The sequence below is a fragment of the Elephas maximus genome, chromosome 3 (assembly GCF_024166365.1).
Source record: "Elephas maximus indicus isolate mEleMax1 chromosome 3, mEleMax1 primary haplotype, whole genome shotgun sequence".
Lineage (NCBI taxonomy): Eukaryota > Metazoa > Chordata > Mammalia > Proboscidea > Elephantidae > Elephas > Elephas maximus.
The window spans coordinates 162,851,929-162,878,940 of record NC_064821.1 but is presented as its reverse complement, the minus strand read 5'-3'; the positions used below and the strand labels follow the sequence as shown (position 1 = coordinate 162,878,940).

The window sequence follows — 27,012 nt, the reverse complement described above, 5'->3', positions numbered from 1 at the left end:
TGGCTTGTGGTTTTGAACTGCCAACCTTTTGGTTAGCATTTTAGCTCTTGACCACTGAGCCACCAGGGCTCCATCTAAATAACTTTTTATGTATTTAATAAATACTTGTTTAATTAATGGCTGATACCTCAGGTTCATTGCCCCTCCTCCTGCCCCCCATGACATTTACATTTATCGCACAGTCCAGATTTCCTAGGCATTTCAGATTTCAAATTTTGTCTTACTGTCCCCGTAAGGACAGTTGTGTGTGCCACACCATATGTCTTGACATATGGTCCTCAGTAGCTGTAATGTGAAGCCATCTCTATTGCAATAAATCTCGGATTTCTATTCCCTCTTGTTAACTAATAGATTTGATATGATTTTGAATGCAGTCCCCCTTTTTAATTTAAACTTATCCTTGATTTTTAAAATTACAAAAGTATACAATTAGAAAAAGTCTGACAGTACAAAATGTACAAAGTGAAGTTTCCTTTCACCAAAGGTGATTATTTTTCCTGTGTTGTTTCTGCCTTAACACATAACTCAAGGCTTGTATACAAAGAGTACCTAGAGAACATCTAACAGGTGCGTGGTCCAAATGGCACCGAGCCTGGAATTGAGACCTGTGCACCTGTCCATAGATCTGTCACTCAATAACTCTATAACCTTGGAAAAGTCACTCAAAACTTCTGAGTGCTGGAGTCTTCCATAAAATGCTACCCATTTCATAGGTTGTTGGGTCAAGTGAGACGTGTATGCATAAGCCCTCTGTGAAGTCTAAAGCTTTAGGCAAGTGGTCCCTGGGTGGTACAAATGGATAATTGCTCCACTTACCCTTCTAGCGGCTTGAACCCACCCAGAGGCGCCTGTCTCCTGAGACAGGCCTGGCGATCTGCTTCCCAAAGGTCACAGTCATGAAAACCCTATGGAGCAGATCTACCCCGCATACAAGGGTTGCCAAGAGTGGAAATCGACTGGGAAGCAGCTAACAACAAAGCGCTATGCAAATTTAAAGGACAGTTGTGGGCTTCTGGATACGTTTTTACTTCTGCTCGATTACAGACTTTTTCCGTCCACCATCGCAGCTTTAAAGACTCCCCCACTCCACCCCCCCGGCTCTTGCCACTCCAGCACCGCAAATTCAGTGGCTCCTCCTGCAAGTGGCTGCTTCTCAAGGCTTCCACCTACCCCAGCGTCCCAGCACAAGGGCCGAGCGAGAGCCCACGAGCGCCAGGCCCCGCTCCTAGATGGCTGAGAAGCTAGAGACGGTCTGTCTCTGGGAGAATGGAGCCCACTCTCTGCAGCTTTAGCTCGTGCTCCCTTTAGGGGCCGCCTCTTGGCCTTAAATTCAAACTAGAGCGGATCTCAGCCTGAGCCTCGCCAGGACTGCAAACCGCAGCCTTCCCTCCCCCGGAAACCCGACCAGCCTGGTCGCTTTGCCCCAGCCTCAGCCACGCCCCGCCGGGCAAAAGCCGGGTCCTCCACTCCCCGTCGCCTCTTTTTGATTTCGGCGTGCGCGAAACCTGACGGCTGCTTTGATTGGCTGTAGGTAAACGACTACAAGAGGTGAATGACGATTGGTTCCTGAGTGAGGAGGGCGGAGTAAAAGGCGGAAACAGGGCCGCGAACTGGGCTGGGAGGAAGAGAGGAGAGCAATGGAAGTAGTTAAGTGCCCGGAGCACGGTAAGGGGCCGGGGCCATGGGGGTCTCCTGGGTCTGCCGATCTATCAGCAGTGTAATCGTTGTTGACCGTCTCTCCTCAGGGACCTTTTGTTTTCTGAAGACTGGCGTCCGCGATGGTCCGAATAAAGGAAAGAGCTTCTACGTGTGCTCGGCGGGCCCATGCAATTTCGTGCAGGCTACGAAGTAGGTCTTGACTCTGGGCACAATGCCCCCAACCACCTGGGTCCTCCCAGAAGGTGCTCCCGGCGCCTCGCTGCCCGTCCCTCAGGGACTAGGAGTGGTGGGGCCCCAGGTTTGCAGAGCCAGGGCAGCCCTTTAAAGCAGTGGCTAATCCCCAGGACGGTGTAGCGTGTTCGCAACAGCTCTGCTGGGCTTCAGGCCCCTGCTCCTTCTCTGCTGGCTGAGTGACCGGAGGCTGGCCACTTTCCCTCTCTGGCCATCGATCCCCCACCTGTTAAATGAAGGATCTGGCAACATACGGATCCCTCCAGTTCTTTCCAGCTTTGGTATCCATTCACCTGTCAGGCCTTTTCCATTCACCCACTCCCTTTTCCTGTTTGGATTTGCCCTCCTATTTAAGAAAGACGACACCCAAGGATAGTGGAAAATAACTTGTTCCTGTTTTGCACTGGTTTTAGGCTGAATCGGTTTTATGCGTTCGAGGTCAAAACACTTCCGTGGTCAGATTCTGAGACCCCCTCCGCCACCACCCCTTTTCCTTTTTTTTTTTTAAATTACTGCGCATCTAAGGGAAACGCTAGTGGCGTAGTGGTTAAGTGCTACGAGTACTAACCAAAGGGTCGGCGGTTTGAATCCACCAGGCGCTCCTCGGAAACTCTATGGGGCAGTTCTACTCTGTCCTATAGGGTCTCTATGAGTCGGAATCGACTCGATGGCACTGGGTTTGGTTTGCTTTTGGGTGCATCTAAGTGATGAGAGTGATAATCCAAAAAAGCATGTTACTGTAGGGATTAGAACTGAAAGAAACATCAGAGAGCTGTATTTATTTCTACAGAATTGAAAGCTCAGGCCCAGAAATGACACTGTCTTCCCTAAAATGATAAAAGTTAATGCCATTCTCACCAGGTGTTAATATTTTCACGCTAACAGGTATCACACTTTACAGCATATGTGAATTTTAAGACTATCGCATTAAACATTTTTTCCTGTGCTCTATTCAGCTGAGCTTCATAGTTTTTTTTCCCTTCATATTGTATGTAAGGCACAAAATGGATACTGTCTTTGTCATCTAGTGCTGCTTATAGAAATACCACAAATGAATGGCCTTAACAAAGAGAAATTTATTCTCTCACAGTCTAGGAGGTTCAGGGTGCCAACTCCAGGGAAAGGCTTTCCCTCTCTGTTGGCTCTGGGGGAAGGCCCTTGTCATCAATCTTCCCCTGGCTGAGGAGTTTCTCAGCACAGGAACCCTGGGTCCAAAAGACGCACTATTCTCCTGGCTCTTGTTTCCTGGTGGTGGGAGGTCCCCATGTCTCTGTGCTCGCTTATCTCTTTTATATCTCAAAAGAGATTGACTTAAATCAAAACCTAATCTTGTAGATTGAGTCCTGCCTCATTAACATACCTCATTAACATAACTGCCACTAATCCCACCTTATTAACATCATAGAGGTAGGATATACAACACACAGGAAAATCACATCAGGTGACAAAATGGTAGATAGTCACACAATACTAGGAATCATGGCCTAGGCAAGTTGACACATATTTTGGGGGTACACAGTTCAATCCATGACAGATACCAATACTAGAAAATAAAGTTCTTTCAATATGTGTATTAACTTCTAATGTTTTCCTTAAAGGATTAGGCTAATTCCCATCTTTGTTATGTTTGGAAACTAAGTGAAAGACTTTGCATCCTTTGTCAGGTTTAGGAAATTTATACAGAAAATATTTTCTTAGCTCTCCGGTAAGTTGTTTTTCTTATCTGAAAGAAATCAGTGGGATCCAGTTTAATTAAATGTAAAATGATTTTGAGTAAAAACAGTATCATATCTTTAAAAGGGACCAAGCAAAAATACTCAAGCTATCTGGATCAACATTTCCTATCAGGGTTTACCATTTATTTCTAATTTCTAAATATACTGAGCTTCATGCATTCAGTACCCAGCTCAGATTTCATGAGACATGAAAGTATGGTTCGTGTTCGCAATAATTAAGCACTATTGATGGCATAAGACTCACTTTTACATTAAAAGAATATGCCCTTATATACAGAGTGCTATTTATACAAATGTACTGCTATACAAACTGTACAGTGATATTTGACTTGAAGACAGTTATTTGATAAACCTGACCCGTTTGGAATATGTGTGATAACCAAAATATAAACCAAAAAGAAACAAAAAGTGTGACAGGTCATATGGGAGTACTTTAGACCTTCATTAAAACCTGTTTACTCTCAAATGTTATATATATTTAATTTTTTTCCCCTAATATAGAAAACCCTGGTGGCATAGTGGCTAAGTGCTATAGCTGTTAACCAAAGGGTCAGCAGTTCAAATCCGGCAGGCGCTCCTTGGAAACTCTATGGGGCAGTTCTACTCTGTCCTATAGGGTCGCTATGAGTTGGAATCGACTCGACGGCACTGGGTTTGGTTTGGTTTTGGTTTTAATATGATGAGAGGGAGGAGTTTAAAAAATTATATCTGCCAAGCCTGGAGCAAACTAGTGTGTTGTTAGAGGCATTTGAACAGCACTAAGTGACAGCTAACAGGTTATTAAAGGAAAAAGGGTGATGGGAGAATCTGGGGAAATTCATATAGGGCCTCACAGCCAGCCTTAGATACTTCAGTCATTCCTAGGTATCACAGTGTTGAGGTTGTATAGCACCATGTAGTTTTAAACTTTTGAGTCATCAGGAAAAGGTAGATATATTATTGTCATGCTGTGTTTGAGGGAGTGGAGAAGATAAAAGCTCTGGGCCCTTTTACCACAGGAATGCACATAGACATAAATATGTGTGGGATTTACAAACTCAGCGGAAGTCATACATGGACTTAAGTTTAAAACCCCTAGTTTGCTTTTTGATTTTAGGATGTTGATCTCTATTCCTTGCCTCCTAAAATAAAGACTTTTTGATTTTCTTTCTCTAGCATTCCTGTGTCTTATTGTTTATTGCATGAGGACTCTGTAGTAGATCTTCAGGGTTTGCTTCTACCACAGGGCAAGGGTGAATACAGGTAAGTGTCCAAAAGGAAGCTCTAAAGGTATTTGATTTTTTTCCTGAAAGAAATATTATTAGTTATGTTGAATAGTCTATTTATGCCATAAATTAGGGTCCCTAGCTTTATCCCTATGTTTTTCTCCGTAAACTTTATAGTTTTAGGTTTAACATTTAGGTCTTTGATGATTTTGAATTCGTTTTTGTGTATGGTGGAGGAATGGACCCTATTTCATTTTTCTGCAAATGGATATCCAGTTTTGCCAGTACCATTTATTAAAGAGACTATCTCTTTCCCATTGAATGGACTTCAACCCTTTATTGAAGATCAGCTGTCCATAGCTGGATGGATTTACTTCTGGGTTCTCAATTCTGTTCCATTGATCTATGTGTGTCATTGTGATAGTACCAGGCTGTTTTGACTATCGTGGCTGCGTAGTAGGTTCTGAGACTGCGAAGTGTGAGGACTCCATCTTAGGCTGGGTTCTCTAGAGAAGCAAAACCAGTAAGGCGCATAAATATATATATAGAGAGAGATTTATATTTAAGAAAATGGCTCGCACGATTATAGAAGCTGGAATGTCCCAAGTTCTTGGGTCAGGATAGGGGCTTCTGATTCACGTAGCTGTAGGAGCTGGTGAGCCCAAGATAGGCAGGTCAGGAAGCAGGGCTCTTGCTCAAAGGTTGGGAAGATCAACAAATCCCAAGATCAGCAGGGAGGACAGTAGGTAAGCTGCTAGCTCAAGTCCCAAGAACTGGAGGGCAGATGAACAGGAGCCAGCTGCAGGATCCAGAGAAAGCAAAAGCCCACGAGCCTTGCCAGAAAGCCCACTTATGTTCGATGCAGGCCGTGCCCCTAAGGAAACTCCCTTCAACTAATTGGCTGCTCACAGCAGATTCTAGCATGGAGGTGATCACATTATATCAAATCTCATCATGGAAGTGATCACAGCATCATAGGACTGCCAAACTACATCATAACTGCCAAACAACTGAAAATCATGAAGCAGCCAAGTTGACACACAACCTTAACAATCATAGCCTCCTACTTTGTTCTTCTTCATTAATGCCTTAAATATCTGGGGCCTCCTTTCTTTCCATATAAAGTTAGAGATTAGTTTTTCCATTTTGTTAAAGAATGTTTTTGGAATTTGTATTGGGATTACATTGTATTTATAGATCACTTTTGGTAGTATTGACATTTTTACAATGTTCAGTCTTCCTGTCCATGAGCATGGTATGTTTTTCCGTTTGTGTCAGTCTCTTTTGGTTTCTTGGAGTAGTGTTTTGTAGTTTTCTTTGTATAAGTCTTTTATGTCTCTAATTAGATTTATTCCTAAATATTTTATCCTTTTAGGGGCTATTGTAAATAATATTGTTTTACTGATTTTCTTTCCAGAATTATCTTTGTCACTGTAGAGGAATCCACCTGATTATTGTATGTTGATCTTGTATCCTGCCACTTTGCTGAACCTTTCTATTAGTTCCAGTAACTTTTTTGTGGAATTTCTGGGATTTTCTACATATAGGATTGTGGCACCTGCAAATAGGAATAGTTTTACTTCTTTACCAATTTCGATGCCCTTTACTTCCCTTTCTTGCCTTATTGCTCTAGCTAGGACTTCCAATACAATATTGAATAAGAGTGGTGATAAAGGGCATCCTTGTCTAATTCCCACTCTCAAGGGGAATGCTTTCAGTCTCTCTTCATTGAGAGTAATGGCTGTTGGTTTTGTATGTATGGCCTTAATTATGTTGAGAATTTCCCTTCTGTTCCTATTTAGGTGAGAGTTTTTATCAGGAAAGGGTGTTGGATTTTATCAATTAATTGAGATAATCATGTGATTCCTTTACATTTTCATATAAAATGTATAATCAACTTGTTAATTTCAACAGAAAATCTTACTGGGATTGCATTCAATCTGTATAGATCAACTTGGGGAGAACTGAGATTTTATCAATGTTGAATCTTCCAAAAATGAGCATAATTTATTTATTTATGACTTTTAAAATTTTCTCAATGTTGTTTAATGGTTTACATTATGGAGGTCTTATACACCTTTAATTAAATTTGTTCCTTAGTGTTTATGTTTTTAAATGCTGCTGTAAATGGAATTTTTAAAAATTTCATTTTCTGATTGATTTTTGCTGGTACAGCGGTGCTGGTAAGCCTCTAGTGCGTAAAGTCAAGATGTCCTCCTGACACCTAAAGTTATTTACATACTCCTAAGTGCCCTCTGAGTTGGAATTGACTCGCAGCGACATGTTTTTTTTTTTTTTTTTCTACCATACAGAAACACTGTTTTTTAAAGCAATTTACATTCAAAGGAGAATAGTGGAGGACAGATTAGAATGTGAAGAGAATGGAGACGAGGAGACCACTGAAATAACAGCTACTGCTCAGTTAATCGGAAACCCTGGTGGCGTAGTGGCTAACAGCTACAGCTGCTAACCAAGAGTTCTGCAATTCACATCTGCCAGGCGTTCCTTGGAAACTCTATGGGGCAGTTCTACTCTGTCCTATAGGGTCGCTATGAGTCAGAATCGACCCGACGGCAGTGGGTTTGAGTTTGGTTCAGTTAATTGGAGCACTGGTAGTGCAGTGGTTAAGACTGACATCAATGGCTGCTAACTGAAAGGTTGGCAGTTTTAATCCACCAGCTGCTACATAGTAGAACCCTATGAGGCAGTTCTCTTATGTCCTATAGGGTCGCTATGAGTCAGAATTGACTTGACGGCAATGAGTATGCAGTTAAGCATATGACTACTAACTGAAAGGTTGACAGTTTGAACCCACCCAATAGCTCCTCAGAAGAAAGTCCTGGCAGTCTGCTCCTGCAAGGTTACAGCCTTGAAAACCCTATGGAGCAGCTCTACTCTGCAACGCGTGGGGTTACATGAGTCAGAATTGACTTGACAGCAACTGGTTTAGTTTCTGGTTTTTACTGAATGCCTAGGTCCCTGGGTCGCTCGGTGGTTTCCTCTGAGCTACCAGCCTAAAGGTTGGCGGTTCAAATTAACCCAGCAGCACCACGAAAGACCTGGTGATTTGCTCCTGTTAAAAAAACCCTATGGAGCAGTTCTACTCTGTAACACATGGGGTTGCCATGAGTTGGAGTCAACTTGATGACAACAGATTTATCTTTTTTTAAATGAATGCCTATTACATGGCATGTTTATCATCTCCTACCTTCATATAATTTTTTGTGGTAGTTTTCAGTGTCCCTGTTTTGCAGATGAGGAACCTAAGATTAAGAGAGATTAGAAAAGGAATTTGAGGTCCCGTGGTCATTTAAATGGCATAGTTGGGATTCAAACCTAGGCCTGACTGATTCCAGACACACCTACTTGTCTGGGCTTGAAGTGAGGCAGTGGCCATGGAGGTGGGTGTGATTATACTGGAGAAAAGATTAGACTTGTCCAAAGAGAACTGATAAGGCTTATGTCCAGGTAGCTGTGGTGGCGCAGTGGTTAAGCTTTTGGCTGCTAACCAAAAAGTTCATAGTTCGAATCCACCAGCTGCTCCTTGGAAACCCTATGGGGCAGTTCTACTCTGTCCTAAAGGGTCGCTGTGAGTCGGAATTAACTCAAAAGCAACGGGTTTATATCCATTGCCGGCTCCTGGCAGTTACTCAGTAAATGGTTGCTAAGTTAGGGTTTATGGCTAATGAGTTTACCATTAAGCAAGACAAGGAAAGAGAGGTAACGTCCACAGAGGATTGGAACATATGGCTAGCGCATCAGCTATGGATTAATCAGGCCTCGTGTATATGTGAAACCAGCTAGAAAAGTGAGTGTGTGGCCCTGGAGAAAGGTCGAGGCTAAAGATAGAATTTTGAGACCTTGCCATTAACATTCTTCCATCTGGGTAGATGAGGCAGAGAGGTGATATTATTTTAGAATGGGGGAAAAAAGCATGCTAAGTGTATTTCTTTTAGCCCAAATCTAGAACACTATAATTAAATGGTAATTACCGGAACTTAAAAGGGTTATTTTAGGACAAATAAAATATAGTTCTACAATATACAGTAAATTAAAAATAAGTTACCCTGATAGGTGGTACAGACTGGAAATTTAAACAGAAATAGATAAACCGATGAATGATAGCTTCCTTAGCAGACAGGAAAGGCATTTCGCTGAAATCTTTGTGGTCTGGAGAATGACTCCTTTCCTGCTCACTGGGTTTTCTTTTCAATAACTTAAAGTACTTTACATTCTCTAATTAACATAATTATGTTTAAAGCTTAGCATAGCTATGAGACAGGTGCAGTAGAGTAATGGGGGGGAGACATCAACTAAGGCCAAGGAGCCCATTTTTCATTCCGTGGAGTGTAGCTGCATCTGTGTGCAGTTCTGTAACTTTATCACCAGATGGTACCACTCTCCAACATTTGGCTGGCACTTCAGCCATGGCCCTCTGTGTTCGGGTAATAAAGAAAACCAGCATAGTCACTTGATAGAACCAGAGTGAGGAAATCTTGTCTTGACATGAATGATGTCGCATACCCCTGCATACACATGTGGAGCATTGTTGTCTAGCTCCTGAGTTCATATTTATTCTCTCAGCCTCTCAACCCTTCTCTCTCTCTCTTTCTCTCTGAGTTTTTCTTGAGAATACGGGTCAAAGTAGAAGGAAATATTGATGTTTGAAATACTTAATTTTTTGTAACATTTCAATCTTCACTCATCTAGCCAACTCTTTGTGTAGTTGGTTACTGGGTAAAGTTGGCATGCAAATTTAGTTCCAGTATAATAGGCAGACTGGTGATAGAGAGCATTTGAGCATGAGCCCGACCCAGGCAGAAGGACCTCTGGCGACACCACTCAATAAAGCCAGTACTTACTGTGTGCTGTAGGGTATCATGCATTGTGCTATAAAAAAAATACAGTGGAGATTATTCTTATGTGTCTGTGTATATGTACATATAGATATACATATATAGATATATATGTGTATGTGTGTGTGTATGTGGGTGGGTGTGTGGAAACCCTGGGGGCTTAGTAGTTAAGAACTACAGCTGCTAACCAAAAGGTCGGCAGTTCAAATCTACTAGGTGCTCCTTGGAAACTGTGTGGGGCAGTTTTACTCTGTCCTATAGGATTTTTTTTTTTTTTTTTATAGGATTGCTATGAGTTGGAATCAACTCGATGGCAACAGATTTAGATATGTATGTACCCATTAAAACTCAAACCCATTGCCGTCCAGTTGATTCCAATTCATAGCAATCTTATAGGACAGAGTAGAACTGCCCCATGGGGTTTCCAAGGAGCGCCTGGTGGATTCCAACTGCTGACCTTTTAGTTAGTAGCTGAACACTTAACCACTACACCACTAGAGTTTCCATGTATATACACACACACGCACACACACATATGTGCCTTTTGTAATATGTGTAACAATTACTTTTTCCCGGTTTGCCTTTTGTCTTATAATTTTGCTTGTGGTATTTTTACCATATGGAATTAAAAAAAAAAACTTTTTATATAGTCAGAATTATTAAATCCTTTGTTTCTTAGCTTCAGGGTTTTCTGGCATGCTTAGAAAAGCTTTCTTCAATATAGAATTCAAAAACGTGTCTTTTTTTGTTTTCTTTTCCTGAAACATTTACAGTTTTGGTTTTTATATTTTAATCTTTGTTCCATCTGGAATTTAAGTTGTAAAAGAATAAGGTAGAAATCCAGCTTTATGTTTTCCAACACTCGAGAATATAAAGAAGTGAACTCGTATTCCTAATGGCTCAACAATACGACTGAGATAACAGTTAGATGTACTGAGATTGGTGAGCAGTCTAATCTACTTATGTTAGAGTGAGAGATTCCATGGGTTCAAATGCCAGATGGTTCTGTGACTATAAGGCGTACAGTAAGGGATTAAGGCTGACCAGGGTAACTGACAAAATGAGGAATTGAGATTTGAACTTGGCCCTGAATAACCTTTAAAATTTGGATACAGGAAAGGACACAGAAGTGTTCTGGGTGGAACAAAATAAGCAGAAGTGTGGACATGTGAATAAACAAGGTGGGTGGCAAGAGTGAGCTAATGATTGCTGGTATTTATGAAGTCCTTAATATGGCCCATGCTCTGTTCTGATGCTTACATGTGTTAATGTGTTTACTTGTTACAATGTCCATATGGGGTAGATGCTCTTATTACCTTTACCATTTTACAGAAGAGAAAACTGACACAGGGGCAGTGAGGAGGTGCTTGATGTTTCAGAAGTAATCATCAGGTAGGGCTGGGGTTTGAACCAAGGGAGGATGGTTCTAGAGACTGAGAGGATCCCAGCCTGACTGAAGTGAATGTTCTTGACTATGTGATGCTGGGTTGGATGATTGTTGTCGTTAGGTGCCATTGAGTCGTTTCTGACTCATAGGGACCCTGTGCACAACAGAACGAAACACTGCCCAGCCCTGCACCTTCCTCACAATTGTTGCCGTGCTTGAGCCCATTGTTGCAGCCGCTGTGTCGGTCCATCTTGTTAAGAGTCTTCCTCTTTTTTCTGACCCTCCACTTTACCAAGCGTGATGTTCTCCAGGGACTGATCCGTCCTCATAACACGTCCGGAGTATGTGAGATGTAGTTTCGCCATCTTTGCTTTTAGGGAGCATTCTGGTTGTACTTCTTCTAAGACATATTTGTTCCTTCTTTTGGCAGTCCATGGTATAGGCAGTATTCTTCCCCAGCACCACAATTCACAGGTGTCAGTTCTTCTTCCGTCTTCCTTATTCACTGTCCAGCTTTCACATGGTTATATTTAGTGGAAAAGGCGGATTTATCTTCTGGTAAGGAAGACAGTATTGAAGAGGTATGTGGAAACCCTATGGGGCAGTTCTACTCTGTCCTATGGGATCACCATGACTTGGAATCGATTTGATGGCAGTGAGTTTGGTATGGGTTTGGGCTTCCTCTACCTGATGTCTTCATTATTATTTTTTATAACTTATATACTTGGAAAATGACTACTTAATACCCTGAAGATTATACTGTTCTTCATCACCCATAACCTGTTGCAGCCAAATTGATCCTGACCTATGTGTTACAAAGCAGAACTGCTCTATAGGGTCTACTTGGCTTTAAACTTTATAGAAGCAGATCGTCAGGCCTTTCTTCCGTGGTGCTGCTGGGTAGGTTCAAACCACTGACCTTTAGGTTAGCAGCTGATTGCAAAACACTTGCACCACCCGGGGACCTTGCGTCATCACAGTGGAATCAATATTTGCTTTCTCTGTGAGGATGTATTTCCACTGCCTTCTTCATTGATTTATAATTTAATAAACATAACAAACCTTTTTATCCTGAGAACAGAGAAGCTCAACCAGATTGATTATAATTAAAAATGTAAGTAAAAGCATTTAGTACTGTGGCTAGCACAGAAGATGGTACAGGACTAGGCAACATTTCATTCTGTTATACGTAAGGTCATCATGAGTTGGAGTCGACTCAACAGCATGTTAACAGCAACAGTTGCCAACAATCTAGTCAGACATATGTTGTTGTTGTTGTTAGGTGCCGTCGAGTTGGTTCTGACTCATAGCAGCCCTATTTACAACAGAACGAAACTCTGCCCGGTCCTGCGCCATCCTCACAATCGTCGCTGTGTTTGAGCCCACTGTTGCAGCCAATTTCAATCCATTTCACTGAGGGTCTTCCTCTTTTTCACTCACCCTCTACTTTGCCAAGCATGAAGTCCTACTCCAGGGACTGGTCTCTTCTGACAACGTGTCCGAAGTATGTGAGATGAAGTCTCACCATCCTCGCTTCTAAGGAGCATTCTGGCTATACTTCTTCCAAGACAGATTGGTTTGTTCTTCTGGCAGTCCCTGGTATATTCAGTATTCTTGCCAATACCATAATTCAAATGCATCAATTCTTTGGTGTTCCTTAGTCATTGTCCAGCTTTTGCATGCATCTGAGGTGATTGAAAACACCATGGCTTGGGTCAGGTGCACCTTAGTCCTCAAAGTGATGTCTTCGTTTTTTAACACTGTAAAGAGGTTTTTTTTAGCAGATTTGCCCAATGCAATATGTCATTTGATTTCTTGCCAGCTGCTTCCATGGGTGTTGATTGTGAATCCAAGTAAAATGAAATCTTTGACAACTTCAGTCTTTCTCTGTTTGTCATGATGTTGCTTATTAGTCCAGTTGCTAGGATTTTTGTTTTCCTTATGTTGAGGTGTAATCCGTACTGAAGGCTGTGATCTTTGATGTTCATCAGTAAGAGCTTCAAGTCCTCTTCACTTTGAGCAAGCAACGCTGTGTCATCTGCATATTGCAGGTTGTTAGTGATTCTTCCTCCAATCCTAATACCATGTTCTTCATCGGATAGTTCAGTTTCTTGGATTTGCTCAGCATGCAGATCGAATATGTATAGTGAAAGGATACAACCCTGATGCACATCTTTCCTGACTTTAAACCACGCGGTATCCCTTGTTCTGTTCGAATGACTGCTTCTTGGTCTATGTACAGGTTCCTCATGAGCACAATTAAGTTTTCTGGAATTCCCATTCTTCGCAATGTTATCCTAATATGTTATGATCCACACAGTTGAATGCCTTTGCATAGTCAGTAAAACACAGATAAACATCTTTCTGGTATTCTCTGCTTTCAGCCATGATCCATCTGCCATCAGCAGTGATATCCTTGGTTCCATGTCCTCTTCTGAATTCGGCTTGAATTTCTGGCAGTTCCCTGTTGATTTATATCTATAGCCGTTTTGAATTATCTTTAGCCAAGTTTTACTTCCATATGATATTAATATACTGTTTGATAATTTCCACACTCGGTGGAATCACCTTTCTTTGGAATGGGCACAAATATGGGTCTCTTCCAGTCAGCTGGCCAGGTAGCTGTCTTCCAGATTTCTTGGCATAGACAAGTGAGTGCTTCCAGCGTTGCATCCGTTTGTTGAATCATCTCAGCTGGTATTCCGTCAATTCCTGGGGCTTGTGTTTCTCCAGTGCTTTCAGTGCAGCTTGGACAAAGTTAGTTAGATAGGCATATGCAAGTGTAATACAACTAAAAAATGCAACAGAAATACAGAAACAGCACAATGGATGAATGGGGAAAGGGGATGTAGGAAAACTTGGCAAAGGAGGTATGACTTGAGCTGGGCCTTGAAGGACAGTGTATTAGAAGAATAGAAATTTATTGTCTTATAATTCTGGAGACTGGGAGTCCAAGATCAGGGTGTTGGTTGTGTTCATTCCTTCTAAGGCTTTGAGAGAGAATCGGTTTTGTGCTTCTCTATCTGCTCTAGGGGAAGATCCTTGACTTTTCCAGTTTCTGGTAACCCCAGGCTTCTTGGCGTTCCTTGGCTTGTATCTACGTCTTCACACGAACGTCTTCCTCGTGTTACTCTCTGTGTCTGTTCTCCTCTTTCATAAGGACGGCACTCAGATTGAGTTAGGGCCCAACCTACTCTGATATAACCTCATGTTAACTGATAACATCTTTAGAGAACATATTTCCAAACCAGGTCACATTCACAGATACCAGGGGTTATCTTGAGGGGACACATTTCAGTCCATATCAGACAGTAGGATTTAGTACCTGGAGATGGAGGTGATGGTAGACAAGTATGGATAAAGAGGAATGGAGGGAGGTACACATGCAAAGGCTGATAGAATGGAGAGTGTATGGCTTAATTAAGATATGGAACAGTGTACTCATCAGTGTACCTGGAGTGTGGGCAGCGGTTGCGTGTGCAGGAACTGTCATACACTGGGGTATAAGTCTGTATTCAATCTAGTCAGTCTTTCTTTTTTTTTTTTTATGGAAGATTTCAAATATATACAAAAGTAGTCAGGATAGGATAATACACCCGTGAGCTTCAACAATTAACAACTTATGGCTAATCTTGTTTCCATATATACCATACCCACCATCTACCCCTGTTATGGATTGAATTGTTTTCCCCCAGAACATGTGTCAACTTGGCTGGGTCATGTTTCCCAGTATTGTGTGGTTGTCCTCCATTTTGTGATCTGATGTGTTTATCGTATGTGTTGTAAATCCTGATCTCTATGGTGTTAATGACTGGAAACCCTGGTGGCATAGTGGTTAAGAGCTATGGCTGCTAACCAAAAGATCAGCAGTTTGAATCCATCAGGCACTCTTCGGAATCCCTATGGGGCAGTTCTGCTCTGTTCTGCAGGGTCGCTATGAGTCAGAACCTACTTGACGGCAGTGGGTTTTTTTGGTATGTTAATGAGGCAGGATTAGAGTCATTTGTGTTAATGAGACAGGACTCAATCTACGGGATTAGATTGTATCTTGAGTCAGTCTCTTTTGAGATATAAAAGAGAGACTGGATCAGAGAGGAGGGGGATCCTGTACCACCAAGAAAGAAGAGCCAGGGGAAGAATACATTCTTTGGACCTGGGGCCCCTGTGCTGAGAAACTCCTAGATCCAAGGGAAGATTGATGACAAGAACTTTCTCCCAGAGCTGACAGAGACAAAGCTTTCCCCTAGAGCTAGCACCTTGAATTTGGACTTCTAACCTCCTAAACTGTGAGAGAATAAATTTCTGTTTGTTAAACCCATGCATTTATGGCATTTCTGTTACAGCAGCACTGGATAACTAAGTGGTGGCACAGTGGTTAAGAGCTCAGACTGCTAACCAAAATGTGAGCAGTTCAAATCCACCAACTGCTCCTTGGAAACTCTATGGAGCAGTTCTACTCTGTCCTGTAGGGTTGCTATAAGTCAGAATTGACTCGATGGCAACAGATTTGGTTTGGTTTTGGTTTAGGTAACTAAGACAACCCCCAACCCCTGCCATATTATTTTGAAGCAAATTCTAGATAACAATTAATCTATAAATATTTCAGTATGTGTCTCTGAAAGATAAAAACACTTTTTAAAGTATAATCACAGTACCAATGCCATCATTACACCTAAAAAACACCAATTCCTTACTGTCATCAGAAATACAGCTTGTGTACAAATTTTCAGTGGATTCATAAATGTCTTATAGTTATTTATTTTTTAGTAGTTTTTATTTGCTTAAATCAGCATCCAAGTAAGGTCCACAAATTGCACTTGAATGATAAGTCTTTTAAATCTCTTAATTTTCCCCTCTATCTTTTTTCTGTCTTGTCACTTATTTGTTAAAGAAACCAGATTGTTTGTCCTATAGCTCTCCCCCCTATTGAAATTTTCCTGATTGCATCCCCATGGTCTGATTTTACATGTTTCTCTGTTGTTTGTATTTCCTGTAAATTGGTAATTGGATCTAGAGTATTAACCAGATTCAGGTTTGTTTTCTGTTTGTTACTGTTTTTCTTGTGTTTTGTTTTGCTTGGTTTGGTTTTGTTTGTTTGGGATCATCACTTTATAGGTGGCATTGTGGCTCCCATCTGGGACACATAATGTCTGGTTAGCTCTCTTGCTGATTTTAGTAGCCATTGAAGATCAGTATCTCTATCTCAGCCATGCTTTACAGACGAGGAATAAACCTGTGTGTGTGTCTGGTTACCATGCTGTCTCTACTTTTTCACTTCCTCACCATTTGATTATGATCCCCTTTTGTATCATAGTAAAATTATGCTCCACAGGGTTTTCAACAGCTGATTTTTCAAAGTAGATTGCTAGGCCTTTCTTCTGAGGTACCTCCAGATGGACTCCAACAGCCAACCTTTCAGTTAAGAGCTGAGCATGTTAATTAACCATTTGTAGCACCCAGTGGTTCCCTTTCACTTCCTAGCACTTATAAGTGTCCTGTGCGGCAAAGAATTGTTTAATGTATGTATAAGACTAATTGGTTTCAAGTGACCTTTCAAAGGCAGTGTCAAATAGTTGCAAGGTGTTTTCTTGGATTGAAAACAAATTTACCTCATGTTTCAGTGGATTTCCACAGCCTTGATTACTTGTGTTTTATACTCCATTAGAGTGTTCTACCGATGCACTGCAAGTAAGGCAAAAGGGAAGCCCTGGTGTGGAAGTATTCCTTGTCAGGTATGAATTATTCATCTATTTTCAAACCTGCTGTGTTAAGACTATTTAACCTATGTCATAATCTGAAATGACCTTGAAGTCCCAGTATAAGCTGGTTGGTCTTCACCAAACCGCCTCTGAAAGACAGTCTTTTCTTTAAGCAAGTGTAAAAACAGCTTGGTGGCAGTGTCTGACCTCCTGGAACCCTGCAAGGGGGAAGGAGAACCAAGATCAACAGTGCAAGGCTGACACCAGTGAGGTGGAGGCCATTCAAGCCTGCTCTCTTCACCATCTTTACTAATTCTGACACCAACTGTCCCTGGCACGGCAGTCTCTACTTCTCTACTGGATTTGATAATTCATTGCAGTGGCTACATACAACTCACAGACCATACTCACAATTATGGGGTTATTGGGAAGTAACAAATTACAATTCAGGCTTAGGAATACTCAAGGATACAGTTCTTTCATCAGGACAGCCTCTTCCCAGCTGTGTTTGCAAGTATGCCTCTCCCTGGCCCTAGGTTTCTGCCCAAAGGCACTCAGCTTTCACTCTCCATGGGCCGGGAAGCCCTCCAAATCATCTCCTGCTGCCAAGTCTCTTCCTGCTGCTTCTCACCTTCTTCAGAGTTACAGCTCACCTGCTCTCTCTGGGTTTCCTGCTTCCAGGAGCTTCTCACTGCAGGGATCCTGGGTCCGAAGGGCACACATTCTGCTCCTGGCTATTCTTCCTTGGTGGTGGTAGGATCCTTCTCTCTGCTCTGGAATTGGCTCTCCTTTAAGGCAAAACTGACCAGTTCCCTTGGTGGGCCACAATTACCCTATTACACAGTCCTACCATTCACCTGGGTGGGAATTAGAAGACCATGGCTAGAAAGGCCACACGAAAAGTAGTCAATCACACAGCAGCAAGGTGGGCCCTATTGGAACTTTTAATTCCAAGTACTATTTGGTTATATTCAAGATTTAATCATTTGCCTGCTACATCACTTACTTATATAAGTATTTTTCACGGTCTTAAATGTAGTCAGTATTCTACTAAGGAAAAATTTTGACTAACTTCAGCATTTCTTTATAGACAGATAACTACTTGATATTGGTATAAACTGAGTATAAATCATAAGCTTCTAGAATGTTAGAGCTAGGAGAGGCCCTAGAGATACCCAGTACAAGGTTCTCATCTCATAGATTAGGACTCAGACCTGCAGAGGTGACCTGACTTCTTGTGCCAGAGGCCTGGCTTGAACTTATGATTCTAGATAACAACAGTGAAACCTTCCTAAAGCCAAAATCAAAGCAAGCATAGTAGGATTCTCTTTAGGCATGGTTCGTCTCCAAAGAGTAAATTTTTCCTGAAAAGTTTACAGTGTGACTATTGTGACTGTAAAAGTAATGCTACTGGGTCTAAAGGATTTTGATCAGTTATTTCATTGATTTAAGGCAGTGGTTGTAACTGGTGATAATACTACCCTCCAGAGGACAGCTAGCAAAGTCTAAAGATGTTTTTGGTTGTCACAACTCGGGGGGAGGGGATGCGCCTGGCATCTAGTGGGTAGTGCCAGGAATGCTGCCAACATCCCGTAATGCACAGGACAGCCCCACAACAAAGAATTATATAACCAGCCTAAAATGTCAGTAGTGCTGAGGTTGAGAAACTGAATTACCAGGACAAGGGAAAGTATATCCCTATCCAACATTTTAATGATAACTCTAAAAGCTTTTCATCTTAACGATTCATTTGTTTGTTTGGTGACTATTTGTCCTTAAGGCCTGCAAGAGCAATGATCATTGACAGAGAAGGAAGTAAGCACTGAAAGTATTGTTAAGAAACTATTACTTTGAGAGTTTGATACATAGTTTTCTCTAGAGGCAGATGTTATCCCGGGAATGTTCAGAAATATTGGGCTGCTTTTACTGTGTTTCCGTGTCCTTGGAAAAAGGCTTTCTAGATATAAAAGTTGCATTAATATTTTATATTAAGATTAATTATTTTCTTTACCCCTTAGGATCCTAATTCCAAAGAATATTCTGTAACCAATAAGGCTCAGGATGCCTCTGAGCCATTTCTTCATCTTTCCAGCCAGCAGAGAAACCCATTCAAGGTCCTTGACAAGAATCAAGAACCGTCTGTCTGGAAGCAGCTCATCAGAGGTGAAGGTGAGGAAAAGATGGCTGATAAGAAGCAAGGGGAAAAGGGAGATCAGCTCTTCAATCAAAAGAAGGAACAGAAGCCTGAATCTAAATGCTGGGTGGAGAAAGATCTCTCATCCGACATGGTGGTAAAGAATAAACAACCTGTAGTTCAAGAGAAGAAGCCAGGTGAGAGAAGAGAGTTACAGTGTGAAGCCAAGGAGACTGAAGGGGCACACAAAAGAAATCTTTCTGAAATTAAACCGAAACAGTTCCCTGGTAATGAACTGAGAAAACCATCTGCATCTTCTCGGGAGAAATCAAATGGAGAGAGTGGTGATGTCCAAAAACAATCAGAACCTCTGAGAGGAAAGGAAACCAGACTTTTGCCTCTAAATGTTCAGCATCAGAATTCAATAAGCAAGCCCCAGAAAGGGGGCCACCTCAGCAAGGACCACCCCAAGAACTGGGAGGCTGGAGAGACAAAAGCAGAGGGTGACACAAGCTCGCAGACTGTCCAGAAGAGGCTACCCCATGGGAATTTGCAGACACAGTTGGAGTGTCCTGATGTGCCTTCTGCACAAGGACCAGCTGACCAGTTTGCACCACCAGCAGCGGGCCTTTCCCTGGGTGAGCGTCGGAGAACTGACACAAGCGGCAATGACAGCAAGGAAGAGGATATTGTTTTTGTTTCTTCTAAGCCAGGGAACCCCCTGCTTGACTTGACTTTGAATTCACAGAAGAAGGAAAATCTGAAATTACCTCATCAAAGTGAACAAAAAAAAATCTCTCCAATCTCAGGTGTTTCCAAGAAGGTAGAGCCTTCAGACTCAGCAGCTCAACAAGTGCATCTCACAACTCAACTGAAGCAAAAGAAGGTAACCGTTGTTTTGTTCTTCAGGGCAGACCATGGCTTGCTGTGGCAGATATGGGACCCCACAAAAGATGAAATATGTTCATGTGTTAAGGATTTTATAAATGGATGTTTAGTTTCTGCCTTTTCTTAATGTTTATATTTTCAGAATTAGAAAATCAGTTGGGTTTTTTTTTTTTTAATTTAAATGGTGGTTTTCACATATGTGGTTAAAAGACCATCATTTTCGAGTTTTAGCATTTTAGGATATTTTAATCTGAGGCTATCCCTCTCCTAACAACTTCAGATGAGAGAAGCCAGTTTTACAGGATCTGTTTTTCAGAGCACACTGGCATCGGTGAACATCCAGGCTCTTCCAGACAAGGGTCAGAGGTTGCTTAATCAAATCCAGGCATTGGAGGATGCTCTCAGTGCTCTCACCCTCTCCCCAGAGCAAGGTAAAGGGGTTGTGTCCCAGAACCCGGGATTTGCACGAACTTTCAAAGAGACATGCAGGGAGCTATTTTGATAAAGAATGTGGGATCCCTTCACCTTTCCATTTTATTATCTGCTCCTGAGCTTTCTTGGAAATCACTCCATTTGATTTCTAAAAATGACTTCTCCTAATACATATGGGCCAACCTTTCTGACCCATTGTTTAAGCATCTGTTACAATCCCGCATTCTCTAGGAAGCCTTCTCAGGCTTACTGAGAAGTGACCCCACACTCTCTTGACCTCATCTCTACCCATGCAATTCCTTCACTTAGTTTTCTAAACTTTCATTTGTTCTTCCTTTGTTTTTCCTGCAGGAACTAACGAGAAGAAAAACACTCAAGTACCACAACAGGGTAGCTGCACCAAAACTACCATTGACCCTCCCCACTTGGTGCCTCCCAAGCCCCTGCGGGGTCAGGATCTTCAGCCTCCCAGTTCTCTGGGACTAAATGCTGGAGGATCCAGTCAATACTTTGGAAGTAAGTCCCAAGGGCCTGGCCCTGGTGTGAATAATTAACACCTTCGAGTTAAATGCTGCCTAGTATATGACTTTGTGCCCAGGTAGAGGGAGAAGTCATTCTTTAGTTGTAAGTTGTCCATATAATAAAGATCCTGATCTCAGTAGAGCTTTGCACCGTGTTGTTCATGTCTCTGTGATTGCAGAAACTGGCTGTCTTGCCCATCGGGGTCCTGATCAGCCAGCCTAGTGTCTGGCAAGTAGCAGTTGTCTAGTAAATATTTGTGAATGAAAACTGAGCTCACATTATTAGAAGGCAGGTAGAACAGGAGACAGTATTATTCCTTCTTGAGTGTGAGTGTTGTTAAGGCAGAGCAGATGAGTGACACGAGTGAAGACCTATGACTGATAGGCCCACAGGGAGCAGTAACACCTATTTAGCTAGGTGTTCTATCTGGAACCTTCTGGAAGAGCTTTGAATTCAGAAGTAATGGCAGAATGAAGATTCAAAATACGGTCTTAAAAGTGTAAGACGATCAGCTGGTTTCCTGAGGAGAGGATAGGAGCGCAGGTTGACAGGCAGAGACCATCAAAGGTAAGGCCATTTTTCTCCCAGTGGAGAACTGCTAGAGGTGTAGAAAGGAAAAAGGGGTGAAGACAGAAAACAGTGAGAACAGGAAGGTAGGAAAGAAAGTTGAAGAACAGTGTTTAACAAGGGAGTAAGAAATAGACTCAGTGCCAGTTGAAGCTAAGGTCATTCGAAAAGGGAAAAGAGAAAACATGCTTGTTAAAGCTGCCTAACAGTCTTGGCTGCTCAGAGGGCCTTTTGAGAACATTGCTATATTACAGCATCATCAAATAATCACAATGATGACTGAGCCAACCTGAAAAAAAAAAATCATATCAGATTATGAAGGTAAGAAATAAGTGGTGTCAGAAATTGTTTCAGAAAGAATTCCATCAAAATGTTTTTTTTTTTTTATTTAAATATAATTTAACATTTAAATGGTTAATTTTTATTTGTTTAGAAACCTTTTGTGTGGGACATTTCATCCCTAAAATTGCAGACACCTGAGGTGCCTGTATTTACTAATTCTAGAAAGTCTCTGCATAGAATGAATGGGCTAAAAACGTTGTAGTATTTCCCAGTGCAATGTACAGTCACCTCACGACCTGCACTTTAGGAGTTGTCTCTCTCTGGCTGCCTGAGCTTCGACAGATTTCCTCTAGCTTGCCCTTTTTATTGCTGCATTTCTTCGCATCCAGCCCCAGGGATCTTTTCTTCCTAAAATATTGATAGGGCTATTTTTTTTCTCTGAAACTTATTCAAAGCTGAAGAAAAAAACTGTTAAAACTATTTGGGGCTATCTTATTTTTTTGTTATATTTTCTATTGCTTTGTCCTTTATTATAATAGTTGTTTATATGGTTTAAAACAAAAAAACAGAAGGGGATGGAGAAGCCCGTGAGTCTAGGTGAATCTGGGAGCAAGGATTTTTGGTCGATGCATGGTTCTTTATATGGCAAATAATTAATTGCCCTTTTGTAGCTCTAGCCAGGACCTAATACTTGTGACACCTTCAGGTAACACCTATTTGTTTGCAGCCCACACAAGCCGAGATCGCCTTCATGCAGTGTGGAAAATCACAGGTGAAGCCATCGATGAGCTGCATCGATCACTTGCGTCGTGTCCTCGTGAGACAGCGGTGGCGGAAGATCCCCCTGGGCTGAAGGTGAGCCAGGGGAGACTCACAGTACAGAGTGTCCTAGAGCAGCTGACCACCACCCACAAAGAAAGAGACCGCTGTGAAACTGCCCGGCAGAGTGCCATTCTGTTAGATCTTCTCTACAGACCGAAGTTTTAGTGGGTTCCCCTGCAGTGCTTTCTTTTTTTATGTGAAGCCATAGAGTTACGACTTAGAGCAGTGAAAGATTCATTTATTGAATTTTAGTAGGTGCCACAATGATACAAAGAAATTGCTGCTCTGAACAAACCAACTGAGGCAAAAATGTATGTGCAATATACATAAATCAATTAGAAAATGGCTTTAAGACAATAAAGGTAAAATGTGTGTTGTAATGTAATATAAACTGTATGTTGTCAGTTGCCATCGAGTTAGCCCCAACTCCTAATGACCCCATACACTACAGGATCAGACTGTTGTGATCCATAGGGTTCTCATTGGCTTATTTTTGGAAGTAGATCACTAGGCCTTTCTTCCTAAGGCTGTATACAAGGTGCAAAAGGGATTTCAGAAAAAGGAAAGGTCACTCAAGGTCTGTATTTGTTCTCTGCTTGCTTTATGCCTTAAAAAAATTGCAGACCTATAGACAACAGAGAAGATAGCAATAAAACACTCCATTTAGGAGTGGTGGTGAGAAGGCAGGTACAGAGATTGATACATAAGTGATGATCTTGTGTCACCAACGCCTGAATTGGGGAGTGGCAGGCAGCATTACTGACTAGGTGGACTCATTTGCTATGGAACCTGGCGTTGGTGAAGGAGCTTAATAGCTCAAGAAATATGTAGAATTTTGAGAAGGTGTGTATTATTTCTTGTCACAGAGTACAAGGTAAACTAGAGTTAAGAAAAGACTAGAAAGGGGGACTTCAGCTGAAATTTATGACTAGCAATGTGGACTGGATGTTGACTACAGAAAAATTCATAATTTAGAGATAATGAGGAAAAGTCAGCTTAATGGCTAGTGAAAGCAGGGTGTCCAGTCAGAGATCTTGGTTGCAGGCAGTAGAAAATAACTTTGGCTGATTAAGCAGACAAACCAGAACACTTGAGAGCGAAAGATGGTGGTCTAAATAATAATGCTGGACAATAACATAAATTAGGATGTATGGTTACTCATGGAGATAGAGAAGGTGGATTAAGAACTTTAGGGACAAATGAACAGCTTATATGATGACAACTAGGACATGGGGGGGGGTCACTTGTAAAGAAAGAGTAGGAAATAAAAGGGTGGAGTATAAAGTTCATGTAGCTAGAATACAGCGTAGCCTCTCATCAGGTCATTTATACTTAACATTTGGGTATTACCTTTGTTAGGTTCCTTTGCTTCTGCACCAGAAGCAGGCATTAGCCTGGTTACTATGGCGGGAAAGTCAGAAGCCACAAGGAGGAATTCTGGGTAAGTCTGGCGTCATAACAAAAGCCGGCGCTTATTGAATGCTTAAACATTATGCTAAACGTTTTACTTATATTGTCTTATCTAATTCTCACAACAACCCAAAGGGGTGGGTATTCTAATCCCCATTTTATGGATGAAGAAATTGAGGTATAGAAAGGTTAAGCAGCTTGTTCAAGAGTACACAGCCAGAGGATCAGTCAGAGGTCTTGGTTGCAAGCAGTAGAAGCTAACTCTGGCTGATTAAGCAAAGAAGGAGTTTATTCTGTGGTGGCCCATAGAATCTCTAGGAGATGTGGAGAGCCAGGCCAGAGACCTAACTTCCAGAAGCGGTCACCATAGCCAAGTCAGAAATAGAGTGTGCTGTAGAAACCGTCACTGCTGCTTTGCTCCACCTAGCTCTAGAGAAAACCTCTGCCACCTCACAGCTAGAAACTTCTGTCCCCATCCCTAACTGAAGAAAGGATTCCACAGGGAGCCTCTTTTCTAGTTGTTTACATCTGAATTGAAGTGTCGGTACAGCTGGTCTGTAGAGCAAGGTCATGCTCCCAGTGCCTTAGCTGCAGAGGAGGCTAGAAGGTAAGTTTTCCATGCTTTGCCCTGGGGACTCAGCAAGCTAAAAATTTCCAAGGTGCTTAACTTCCAGAAAACGTGACAGATGTCTACTATGGCTAGTAAGTAGCTATGTCGGGGGTCCCCAAGATTAGTCCCAGGTTTGATGATTCACTAGCAGCACTCCCAGCATATAGTTGTATTCATGGCTATGATTTACTATAATGAAAGGAAAGAAAGTGAAACGAGCAAAGGGAAAAGACAGACGCAGTTCAGGGAAAACCACGTGCAAGCTTCCAGGGCTGTTTCCCACTGGAGTCACACAGGACACGCTTAATTTTCTCAGCAACCAGTTGTGACAGCACATGTGAAATGTTGCCAGTCAGGAAAGCTGGTTAGCAACTCAACATCCTGAGTTTTTACTGGGAGCTGGTCACGTAGACAGCCTTAGTTTGACATGTACCAAAATTCTAGACTCCCAGAAGGAAAGCAGATGTTCAGCATATACCATATTGTTTGTACAAACAGTTTAGGCACAGTGAGTCACTATTTGTGACCAGTTCTTGGAGTGGTGAGAACCTTCCCCAAATCCAAGTTTCCATATGCCAGCCAAAGGCCACCCTTATATTAGGCCTTTCAAAGCATAGCAGTCAGTTCGGCTATGTTAACTCATTTCTGCACAGTGGCAGAGCCAGAATTTGAACCTGAACCCATTGTCTGTCATTTTATTCTGGTATGTCAGAGTGATTAAATGATCACAGTAGCCAGACTGAGCCTTGGTTTCTTAATCTACTGAAATGAGGATGTCATAGATTGAATTGTGGCCCCTAAAATTATGTGTCAACTTGGCTAGGCCATGATTCCCAGTATTGTGTGGTTGTCCTCCATTTTGTGATCTGGTGTGATTATCCTGTGTTGTAAATCCTAACCTCTAGGATGTTAATGAGGCAGGATTAGAGACAGTTATGTTAAAGAGGCAGGAGTCAATCTATAGGATTAGGTTATATTTTGAGTCAATCTCTTGAGATACAAAAGAATTGAGCAGAGAAGAGAGGGACCTCATACCACCAAGAAGTGCTGGAAGTGGAGCATGTCCTTTGGACCCAGGGTCCCTGTGCTAAGAACCTCCTGGAGCGGGGGAGACTGATGATTAGGACAGAGAGAGAAAGCCTTCCTCTGGAGCTGGCACCCTGAATTGGGACTTCTAGCCTCCTAGACTATGAGAGAGTATATTACTGGTTGTTAAAGCCATCCACTTGTGGTATTTTTGTTATAGCAGCACTAGATGACTAAGACAGAGGATAATAGTACTTTATAGGGTTTGAATACAAAATGAGATAAGCTGAGCAGCTAGCACAATGACAGTACCCTTGTTCATCTGTGCCCTTCCTTGTGAATTGGTGCAAGGAATGTTTTTGACTGTTAAGGAAATGGAGGACTGTTTTGAGTTTCTCCACCTCCAGAAATGTGGTAGCACTAGTAAAGTAGGTAGTAGGATATATCTGCTGGACATTTTTGCTTTTGGGGATAACAGATAAAAAGACTAGGCAACGTCGTCAAACTGAGATAGGTATAAATGAATACATTAAATAGGTAACAACATAACATGGAGACTAGAGTAAGATCCAAATAAAAAAAAGATCCAAATAGTATGCTTTAAATTTTACAAGAGTTGTAAATGCCTTTGACCTGGATCTCAAAATTAACACGAACAGCTAGGGTTTATTTTAATAAGGAAGATGAAAGATTCATTAGTTTAGGCGAAGGATAGTAACTGGAATGGCACTGACAGCGAAGAGAACGAAGGATCAATGTCTTTACCAGTGGTTTTTGTCTCTTAAAGCTGAGTTGATTTTTTTTTTTTTTGCCCTAAATAATTAACTCTCCTCTTTTCCCCCCGCCAGCGGATGATATGGGCTTAGGAAAAACCCTGACAATGATTGCACTTATCCTGACCCAGAAGAACCAACAGAAAAACAAAGAGAAGGACAAAAACTCAATTACATCTAAAGGTGGTATACAAAAGCGCCTTCATAGCCTGCCATTTCCTAAACCATTTAAGGCAGCCAAGAGAGCTGTTTGTTAAACTAGAGGATATTTTTGGTTGTATTTAATTAATCTACTGGAAAACCAGTGTTAGACTACTTTCCTGTGGTATCATTTCTGATGCTGTGTGTGCTAATCGTAAGTGATAAGTTTTTTTCTCTTGTAACATAAACTTAACATGACCTGAGATTGGAAAAATATTTATGAAGAAAGCTAAAACTCTGGGAGCCTTAGTTTAAGCACAGTAATGATTATTTTTGTTAATGTTGAGGATATAACTACAGAGTAGATCCAAATTAAAGTATTATTTTTAAGGAAGATCACAAGTTCAGCTTTTAGCCACCATAGAGTGAGCTGTTTTCCACATCAGCCATGAAAGAAAATTACCAGGAAGATTATAGATAATTTCTATCTTATTGCAACCTATGCTTTTAAAATTTAATAACTGTATTTAAGTATCTTACAAAGATTTTGTAAAGATCTGATGTGTTAGGTATAGACACAGCACTTATAAATTGCAGTGTACACAAATACAATCTCACTTGGTTAGATAACT

The 27,012-nt window shown here is 41.6% G+C and overlaps 1 protein-coding gene across 1 annotated transcript in view; it reads left to right on the top strand.

Moving 5' to 3' along the window:
- Positions 1 to 1,565: 1,565 nt before the first annotated feature.
- TTF2 (transcription termination factor 2) overlaps positions 1,566 to 27,012 on the top strand; it is a 50,303-nt gene continuing 24,856 nt past the window's right edge. Inside the window, exons 1-10 of the mRNA XM_049879983.1 lie at positions 1,566 to 1,665; positions 1,746 to 1,848; positions 4,782 to 4,868; positions 16,740 to 16,806; positions 18,792 to 19,793; positions 20,112 to 20,226; positions 20,579 to 20,743; positions 22,326 to 22,453; positions 23,780 to 23,861; positions 26,315 to 26,422. Coding sequence (XP_049735940.1) covers positions 1,638 to 1,665; positions 1,746 to 1,848; positions 4,782 to 4,868; positions 16,740 to 16,806; positions 18,792 to 19,793; positions 20,112 to 20,226; positions 20,579 to 20,743; positions 22,326 to 22,453; positions 23,780 to 23,861; positions 26,315 to 26,422 — 1,885 coding nt within the window. The 5' untranslated portion in view covers positions 1,566 to 1,637. The remainder of the gene's footprint in view (positions 1,666 to 1,745; positions 1,849 to 4,781; positions 4,869 to 16,739; positions 16,807 to 18,791; positions 19,794 to 20,111; positions 20,227 to 20,578; positions 20,744 to 22,325; positions 22,454 to 23,779; positions 23,862 to 26,314; positions 26,423 to 27,012) is intronic.